At 39.6% G+C, this 10,004-nt stretch overlaps 1 protein-coding gene across 1 annotated transcript; it reads left to right on the forward strand.

Moving 5' to 3' along the window:
- The first annotated feature begins 635 nt into the window (after positions 1-635).
- On the forward strand, positions 636-4,495 carry nsrp1 (nuclear speckle splicing regulatory protein 1). The gene is made up of 7 exons (XM_040031941.1): positions 636-760; positions 1,593-1,683; positions 1,878-1,934; positions 2,033-2,161; positions 2,322-2,529; positions 2,659-2,761; positions 2,863-4,495. The coding sequence occupies exons 1-7, from the start codon at positions 741-743 to the stop codon at positions 3,677-3,679; spliced, it is 1,425 nt and encodes a 474-aa protein (XP_039887875.1). The 5' UTR covers positions 636-740; the 3' UTR covers positions 3,680-4,495.
- The last annotated feature ends 5,509 nt before the right edge of the window (positions 4,496-10,004 follow it).

The following is a 10,004-nucleotide window of genomic DNA, read 5'->3' on the forward strand; positions in this document are numbered from 1 at the left end:
CTCATCCAAGTGACTTCTTCAGTCTCAGCTGACTGCAGGTTTCCCCAAATCTTATAAACAGTACATTTGCATATTAACTGAAACCAGCCCACTGAAGGAACAATGGGCTGGGAGGTCAGTTCCTCTGAATCGAGGAGGGGGCCTAAGGGTACATCTTTCGCTAAGGGTACATCTTACAATGCTGTGATTGCAGCCATTCCCCAACTCTCTGTGAATGGTACTCATGGCCAATGATCAGTGGTCTTTGATCAGTGGGTTTTGGTCTGTGGTTGTTGATCAATGGTCATGAGAATTTGCATAATTATGATTAAGGAACTGACCTCCCAGCCCATTGTTCCTTCAGTGGGCTGGTTTCAGTTAATATGCAAATGTACTGTTTATAAGATTTGGGGAAACCTGCAGTCAGCTGAGACTGAAGAAGTCACTTGGATGAGTGACGAAATGTTTCTCCCACAAAACGCTACGTCCAGATGAACAGAATCAACTTTTGGAGATTTACTTTCCTGGATGATTGAGAATGCATCAAGATGTTTATCTAATGTTACCTCCATGCGTTAGAAGTCCGTACATTTGTCAAGAGGGTCAAACCCATAACAGCGGCAAATAACACTCCCCAAAAACATGGATATGGCTCCTTCATGCGGTGACCTTATTTACTGCCTGCTGAGTTGAAGCTTGTGTTTGTAGCCGCTTGAAATTGTGTCGAATCTGCTGTGCGAGTCCACAGCCAGCGGAGCAAGATGGCGGTCCCTACGAAACAGTGAGTTGCAGACATGCTAGCATGATTATAACAACATGTTATTATATTGTTTCAGGTTGTTACGGTAAAGCTTAGAGTCGTGCTAAAAGAGCTTATTTCACTATATCAGCCGTGTAGTTCCAGCTCGGGGTTTTGCATAAAAACGTCGGCTCTCCTTGCAGCTAGCGACCCAGCTAGCGAAATGCTAACGTTATGCTAGTCTCTCTCATAACTTATTAAACAGCAGCTTCTTAACGTTGGTTATCAAAAAACCCGTTTTGTGTTTTTCATGGTTACCACTCCTCTGTCAGCTTATTAGTTTTTTTTATTTTATTTTAACCCGAACAGATGGTTGTAGTTGGGAAGAGTTCACAGCAAATGCTAGTCATTCAAAATACAATTTGGTCTATTTGATCCGTAAAAAAACAAACAAATAATATGGCATGTTATGCTTGCTTGGTGTCACAGTCAGTTTAAAGCCTTTGCTGTTGTCCCCATTGAAGATGCATAATCATTATGATAACCAGTGAAAGCTTGTCAAATGTGCCGTTTAATCTGTATGCTATACAGATCATTTGTATAACTGTACACATGTATACATCTGTATATTTGCTCTCTGTATAGCAATATAAACATCTGTATACTTATTTCTCAGAATCCGTTCATAATGATTCCCACCTTTTATACTACCCTTATCTGTGTATAATCGCACTTTTGCACTTCCTGCTTTTGCACTTCTGATTCGATGCAAACTGTATTTTGTTACCCTGTACTTATACATGTGTAATGACAACGAAGTTGAATCCTAATCTTAATCCTAATTTAAGAACCTCTGTTTCGTGATTATCCTCAGGTATGGGCTCATTTTGCCACAAAAGAAGGGATTATCAAAGACCACTACCTTACCAAAACCCTCTGTATTCGATGATGACTCCGATGAAGAGGTGGGTAAACAGATTTGTTTACAAGACATTACAATTTGTACTTTGTCACTTAGTAAAATGATTTTTATTCAAGTATTTTGTCTATTAAGAAACTGAAATAAATAATAAAGAAGTTTATCCACTAACTAGCTTGCTTGTTAGCAGGCTTCTTTCTAAATATACTAAATTTATTTTTGTATGTTTTTTTCCCACAGACCTCAGTTGGGGAAAGCCTGCAGAGAGAATCTATAAAAAAGAAGATGATGAAACAAGTAAGAAGAAAAATGAAAAGATTCAATTCAATTAAAAACAAACAAACAGTGATTTGATGCCTTCATCTTTCTGTCTTCCACTTTCCTTCTTTCTGAAGACGCGTCTGGAGATGCAGAAGGCCCTGGAACAGGACAGTACTGTATATGACTACGATGCTGTGTACGATGACATTCAAAAACAGAGACTAGAGACCAACAAAAAAATCCTGGGAGGCACAGACAAAAAGGTAAATTAATTTATGCTGAATGCTTATAAAGCTGTGCTTGAAAACTAAGCAGCTGGAGTAGTAACAAAACCTCAGTGCTGCTGTTCGGTTCAAGTTCTTTTCTGATGTCCATTTGATGTAATATATGAGATGAAAATTTGTCTGTCTCTCTTTGTTACAGCCAAAATATATCCACCAGTTAATGAAAGCAGTAGAGGACCGAAAGAAAGAGCAAGAACGAAGGGAGGAGAGGAAGATTCAGAAGGAAAGAGAAGCAGAGGGAGAGAAGTTTGCGGATAAAGAGGCTTATGTTACATCCGCCTATAGGCAAAAACTGCAGGAACAGAAGGAGGAGGAGGAGAGAGAGAAGAGAGAGGCAGAGATGGAAGGTTGGAGTGATACTTAGCAGTTGTTATTAATGTCTGTGAATGACTGATGCAACTTTTTGTAATCTTTGAGCATTTTGGATATTTTAAATACAAAGTATGTGTGATTTGTTAAAATTTGTGTTTACTTAGCTGCTTTGGATGTGAAGAAACAAAAAGACCTGAGTGGCTTTTATCGGCACCTGTTGAATCAGACGGTGGGAGAGGAGGCAATACCAGATCGCTCTGCGAACAAGTCAGTCATAGCTTCTCATTACTTGCTCACCGATGAACATGTGCATGTTTTTTTTGGGGTTTTTTTTCGGAGTCTTTATTATATCACTGTTTCTTTTACAGACCTCAAACTTCAAAGGATTCAAAAGACACAGAAAAGACTTCACCTGCTTCCTCGCCTCCATCCAATGAAAATATCCCAAGTTCAAGCAGTGATATCGAGGAGGCGCATGAGCAGAAATCTGGGTTTAGCAAGCCTGGGGGCGGCTCTGCACACTCAAAACGCCAGTACAGGCAGAGGTCACCTTCATCAGGGAGCGGTGATGAAAAGGAGAGGGAAAAGGAGAAGGAGCGAGACAGACATAAAAAGAGCCACAGAGACCAAGACAGAGCAAGGAATAGAGAGAGAGAGCGAGAAAGAGACAGAAACAGGGGAAGGGAAAGAGATGACAGGCATGGAGAAAGAAGAAGCGACAGAGATAGAAGGAGAGACAGAGACCGAGGTAGAGAAGACGACAGAGGTAGAGGAGGCAGAGGTGATACCGAAAGGGACGACAGGCATGGAAAGAGGGAGAGGAGCTCCAGAGAAAGAGAACGGGATAAGAATGGGGAGAGGGAAAAGAGAAGGAAACCGGATGAAGACAAGAGGAAAGACAGACATCTGGAGGAAGAGCAGGCACTACGGAAGGAACCAGAGAAGGAGAAGGGCATGAACAAGGAAGAAAATGAACTTGAAAGGAAGGAAGAAGTTGAATGCACAATAGAGAACAAAGATGAGCAGAAAAATCAAGGCGAGGAGAAAGAGGAAGCGGAGGAGAAGACAAACAAGTTTGCAAAGCGCAGCACAGATCAGACTGTGAGTTCGGCAAGAGAGAGGTACATGGCCAGGCAGATGGCCCGCTCTGCATCTAAAAGCTATATCGAGAAAGAGGAGGACTGAGAGCACATACAGAAAACATCTCCAAACTGCACTCTGTGTTTTGAGAATATTTATATTTTGTTTAAAAGACATCCCTTAAAAAAGCAAATGATTTTTTTTTTTCTTTAAACACTTAGTGCTAACTGAACCTGTAGGGTGGTTCCTACTGAAAAATAAACATTTTAACATCTTAACATGAAGCTGTATGTAAGAGACTTATTTAAATGTTTAGGGGGAAAATCCTCAAACTGGAGGAAATTGAGAAAATGTATTTTTAAGGACTATTTTTCACTGTGGATTAATGCATACATGGTGGACTAGTGGGGCTTTAAGTCTAGAACAGGATGAACTGCAATGTTTGTGTTCATTTTAAAGAACATCCTCCCACTGCAGCAATGTGGATTTTTGATCTTCATAATGTTTCTGAACAGCAGTAAAGCTCAAACTGAGTAAGATGACAGTACTTGTTAGTAGGGTAAGTTTATTGTTGGTTATAGTCTTTTCATGGAACATTAATATGATTATAGTACATTACCAACCTTTTCCTGTAACCACCATACAATGAACAGACAGAAAGTGTGCAAATATTTCACAGTCCCTGGCAAAGAAATGCAGATTTGTGTTTTATCTTTGTAAAAATAAAAATGTTGAATATGAGGGGTTTTTTCTAGAGAGCCTCTTGTATCCTGTCCTAAATGAATGAGTGTAAATCGTACGTTTTATCTCAGCTGCTAAACTGCAGATTTGACTTCTGAACTGGTGATGTGTTCATTCACTTTTTATTTTTCTGGTGTATTCAGTGATGGACTAATAAAATAAGGTCTGATTCACAGTTTCTACTGCTCCTCCTGGTCAGTCTTAATTCCATACTGAAATAAGTACAAAAGAGAATTCAGAGGGTATCATTTTTTTATTGCTATATAATCATTGCAAAGGAAAGTTGGAGATATAGAGAATTGACAGTTAAACATATTTATTTGCTTTCACCATTAATGCTGCTGAGTCACTATTATGCCTATTTCACAATATGTTTTATTTAACATGGGCATTTTTTTCAATGTATAATTTGCTCAAACACAGATATTGATCACTGTTGAGGAAGTTAGATCACTGATTGACTGATCCTAACTTCATCCAACCTCTTAGTAATAGAATGTAGGAAAGTTAACTGTCAAATAATCAGTTTGCTCATTTGTGTCACAACAATATTAAACAAAAAAGGAAAAATAAAGAAAATGGTTTACATTTTTTGGTCTAAATACTTTGGGGATTCCCCAAGTAATCCCCCCCTCTGAACCCCCCCCCCCAAACTGCACCCCTTAAGCTGGCTCTAAAACCTAGTTCTAGTATGTTATAAAGTTACTAAGCACTAATTAGCAGGTATACCTATCTGACCATGGCACCCTAATAGTTTATGAATGGAACTTTTGCTAGCCATTGCTGGTAACTTGAATAATGATAACATTTTGTATTATGAAAATTATGAAAGGAAATGGACAAAAAAGATCACATTTTTGGCCTACAGTGGTTTGGTTTGAAAGAAAGAAAAAGCAAAAGGAAAAAAACATAATCTCAGCCTGGCCACCCCTGTAAAAGCTGGTGCATTAAGACTTAAAAGCAAGTATGATTGCAGGAATCTTTTCAGTTCTCCTGATTTGGTCTGGTCTAGTTATACATGGAAATGAGAGACCACTGAAATGAAAGAAAAGGCAACTTTTAGACGTACGATTTATTTCGTTTATGGCTAATTTCTGCACTGTAATGGTTCTGTATTACAGTTCTCTCATGTGTTCTGAATTTACTCTATAAAACTATAGTAACATGCATGATTATGCATGGATAAATGACTGAAAGAGTCATTTTCTTAACACACTTACACTTAACACACCTATAATAGTAAAAGGCAATTCTTACTTATCCTAATATTATAATTACACACAATAGCAAAGGTTAATTAATAGTGACACTTTTATTAAAGTGCACCATTAAAGAGTATTAAGTGGTATTAAATATACTTGCCTCATCCCAGGTCAGGTGGATCTCACCATCAGATGATTTGCCCTTGAAAATGTCTGTGGAGAAAACCCCCATGCAACAGACGTCTAAGCACATTTTGAAATAGATAAAAGATGTGGATTTATTCTTCGATTTGTGGTCACTTACCTGACATCTTATCCAGGCGCAACATGAGAGTGGTGAACTCCTCCAAAGAGGTGGTGGAGAAGCCTGAATACCGAGACATCAGCAGCCCCACACTGGCATCATTAACATCCATTCCTGATAAAGACACGAGGAGACAGTGAGGAGTTCTCCAGTTATAACACGAAGCAAGCTCCAAATGTGTTACTACACTTAAATGTGTTCAAATGTGACAATAATTAGTGTTACCTGCAGCTTTAATCGCCTTCTGGAGCTCATCGTCAGACAGGGATCCATTTTCATTCACATCAGAGCGATGAAACAGATTCTACAAGCGGGATGAACTTACATTTAGAAGCAAACAGTAGTTTGAACATATCTCATTTTTAAAATTTTAAACTGAAAGTTTTTTGGGGGAAAAAAATCTCTAAAAGTTGAAGAAATAATTAAATTATGTATAAATCTTGGAGACTATACTTGCTGCATTACTTTGTATTCTTGAATCTTCTTCCAGAGAATTGAGAATTCAGTAAAGGTCATTGTCATCCTTTGATCGAGCTGTGCAGGTTAAGGATATCTTACAAAAAAGTTCTTACTCCTAATAGAAATGTGGCCAGTTGTCAGTTTGATCATCAGCTTTGATCATTTTGGGTGTGGCATCACATAAAAGCAAAAGGAAAATAACTGTATAATTTAGGATACATCCACCAAGGCAATCATACTCCTGCAGGCATCCAAACTAAAGCCCCTGTGGCCATTCCCTGTTGAAAAACATTAATTTTCTCTATAAAAGCAAACAATCAACAACAAGATATGAATGATGATTTTGAACCTTTTATAGCACACATGTTCATCTTACCATGAGGGAATCTGTCATTCAGGAGCTTCTGGAGTTGTACAGAAAGCAGCTCATCCTTCTACCAAGAGGCAGAGAAACAACTAAAATGTATCGGTGCATATCAGGAAAAAGTAAAGATTTGAAGAAAGAGAAAAAGATTGACACCTGATCAGCATAGAGTTTAAATAAGGCATAGTTTGGATCCTCATCAGTGGCTTTCTCATTGTCTTTGTCTCAGATCTACAAGAGAGCAAAATTTATCTCTTTCTTATCAGCAGCAGTGTGAAATAGAGGCTATAACACTTGGAGGAAAAATATACAACACAGATTTTTCAAACCTCAGAAAGATGGTCATCTTTTTCATCTTCCCCTCCTTGACAGGGCCTAGAAGCAGAAGAGAAGGTTTAAAGCTTTACAATTAACATTTGTCATCAAGCTATTTCAAGATCTCAAGAAAACAGGATGTGACGTTTCAGGATCATGATAGCCATAAAGAGTCTTAGCAGGACTACTGAAGTCCACTGAAGGTGAAACCAAACCATTCTCCTTAAGTCAGTGGTTCCCAAACTGTTTTGCTAGGCCCCCCTTTGTTTTATAAGAAAAATGTTTGCCCCCCCACCACCACCTAAACACCTAAACAAAGATATGCTTCACCATATTTTCTAGTCTTTGGCTTGAAGGAAGTTGGTTTGGATTTGTGTGGGAACCCCGTCCATTATGCTAGCAATGTCCAAGCATTCTTTTTTCATACCACCCCTCCTGGAATGGCTCTGCGCCCCCCCCCAGGCCGCACACTTTGGGAACCTCTGCCTTAAGTGAAGATGGATTATTAGCTGAGAAAGACAATGCAGCATCGTCTCTTGACCTTTAATAAATTAAGACTACAGCTTTATTTGTTGATTAATAAAGGAATGGTGGTTAACTATGACCTGCTGCACAACTTTTTATCACTTTTGGAAATAGACTGATGTTTAAAGATCATATTAGATCAAGCTTTCAGCTTTAAGTCAAGGATCCATCATATTAAAATAAGCCACTTTCTTTTGGAATAAAGGTCTTCAGTGAGCCTTACAAAATATGTGAAAGGTCAGAGAAAGCCTTTACCTGATCTTAGCATCAGCTTTGGTGTAGACAGTAAGAAGAAAGTCTGCAGTGATGTTGGGTTCATACGTGAACGGGACGATCACATACTCTCCAGGTTCCAGACTGTAGAGTTGAATCACCTCTATGAAACCTTGATAACGGGTTGGTGGCTTTACAGTACTATTGGTGTTAAAGAACTCAGATCCCAGGCATCCTTGTGGGGTCTGGGAGAAATATGAATAATAATAATAATGATAATAATAAACTTTATTTATAAAGCACACTTAAAAACCAAGGGTATGCCAAGGTGCTTAACAAGTAACATAGAGAATAGGAGGAGGATAACAGAAATAGGACCAAAGAAAGTACTAAGTTTGCAAGCAGGTAGCTGTCACTGATACATAGGAAAGCAACAGGTACAGAGCAAACAAGAATTTAAATCAGCATAAAAGTGCATAATATAAAATCATAAAAGAAATATTAACTAGAGGGAAAGGCAAGATTGAATAAGTGGGTTTTTAGTCGTGAATGTACATGAAGAAATGTATATGATGAAATTGTTTCCCAAGTTTCAGTGTATGTTGTTCAAGTTAAATCAATGCTGACTAAATCTGTGAAGGTTCTCAGTCATCCAGGTCATCGTAGTCTAAGGAGCTTGGAAAGAAAAGCGTCTGGACGTTTCACCTCTCATCTGAGAAGCTTGAGAAAGAGGAGTGAAAGAAGCCATTTACGTCCACTGTGAGCGACCATCTTTGAACAGAGGTGGTGGTTTACGACACCAACTGTCTGCCATCTATAATCCAGTTTTGAGATCCCTTCCCAGACGCCTTAACACCCACTCACACCCTGGGCCATATGACCTCAGGAAATCACATGATAGGGTGGGGCTAGGTTTCACAATGAGCTCACCCGAAACCTTGGCTGATTGTGACCCACACCCGTTTTCACACCTTGGCTCATGTGTCTGTAAAGGTTCTCAGTCATCCAGGTCATTGTAGTCTAAGGAGCTTGGAAAGAAAAGCGTCTGGACTTGTTTAAGTTGCTTGAAGACGTTTCACCTCTCATCCGAGAAGCTTCTTCAGTTCTAAGGGTAAATGGTGGGGAGTCCCAGATTTAAACCCATTTTCACACCTCGGCTCATGTGATTAGATTGAGGATCCCTCTTTGGGGGGTAACTCGCACTGGGTTTAAATCTGGGACTCTCCACCATTTACCCATGGAACTGAAGAAGCTTCTCGGATGAGAGGTGAAACGTCTTCAAGCAACTTAAACAAGTCCAGACACTTTTCTTTCCAAACTCCTTAGACTTTGCTCATGTGATTAGGTAAAGAATCATCAGGGGGTCCTTTTGTCCCTCTTTGGGGGGATACTCCCACGGGGTTTAAATCTGGGACTCTCCACCATTTACCCTTAGAACTGAAGAAGCTTCTCGGATGAGAGGTGAAACGTCTTAAAGCAACTTCCATATTCATATTCCATATTCCAACTTCCAACCTAAACTTGGTTTATATCTGACCCAGATAGACTGCAGGTCATAATTTCTTACCTGAAGTTCAGTTCACCTGACACTCGGACCGGCGGCTGCCACGGGTCTCTGCTCCTCCTTGCCTCCCCTCTCCCTCATCCACCTGCTGGCCTCCACCACTTGTTAATTTTACTGAATCTGTGGAAGCTCCGCCATAGCCACCACCAAACTGAGTTATTTTTACACATCGGCCAGTAGTGATGTGCGGATCGATCCTGAAATATCGATTCCTCCGATACCAATCATTTATGTTGTAGAATCAATTCTCACATTAAAATATTGATATTTTAGTAATTTAGGATAAATTTGTAGTTTATCATTAACAGGAACACAGTGGAAAGAAACTATAACATTCGGATATTCTACATTCAAAGGAACTACTTCCTCTTCCGCCTTTCATAGTCATGTGCGAAATACAGCTGTATAAATGTCTCGCAGCCCCTTGGCGTGCGCACTCACAACAATGGCTGAGCATAATTGTGCGGACATACTTTATCTCCACAAACCGCTGAGACGTGGTTTGCGATACATGTGGCAAAAAAGTGAGGTGTTGTGGCCATACTTGCCAACCTTGAGACCTCAGAATTAGGGAGACATTCAAAAGGGCTGTTGGGCGGGGTGATAAATACATTTTACAGTGTTTATTTATCGGATAAAATACGTTAAATGTCACTGTTATTATTGGCCGGCCCGGAAACAGCAGTGGTGTCCAAATCCAGAGGCTGCTTCCACCTGAGGACCCGGCCTTCGCGGTCTAAAGA

Source organism: Simochromis diagramma, unplaced genomic scaffold (assembly GCF_900408965.1).
Source record: "Simochromis diagramma unplaced genomic scaffold, fSimDia1.1 OVJJ01000216.1, whole genome shotgun sequence".
Lineage (NCBI taxonomy): Eukaryota > Metazoa > Chordata > Actinopteri > Cichliformes > Cichlidae > Simochromis > Simochromis diagramma.

Coding starts and splice junctions, on each gene's coding strand:
- nsrp1 (XM_040031941.1), top strand. CDS start 741: ATGGCGGTCCCTACGAAACA. Junction 1,684..1,877: donor ATGATGACTCCGATGAAGAG/GTGGGTAAACAG, acceptor TTTTTCCCACAG/ACCTCAGTTGGGGAAAGCCT. Junction 2,162..2,321: donor TGGGAGGCACAGACAAAAAG/GTAAATTAATTT, acceptor TCTTTGTTACAG/CCAAAATATATCCACCAGTT.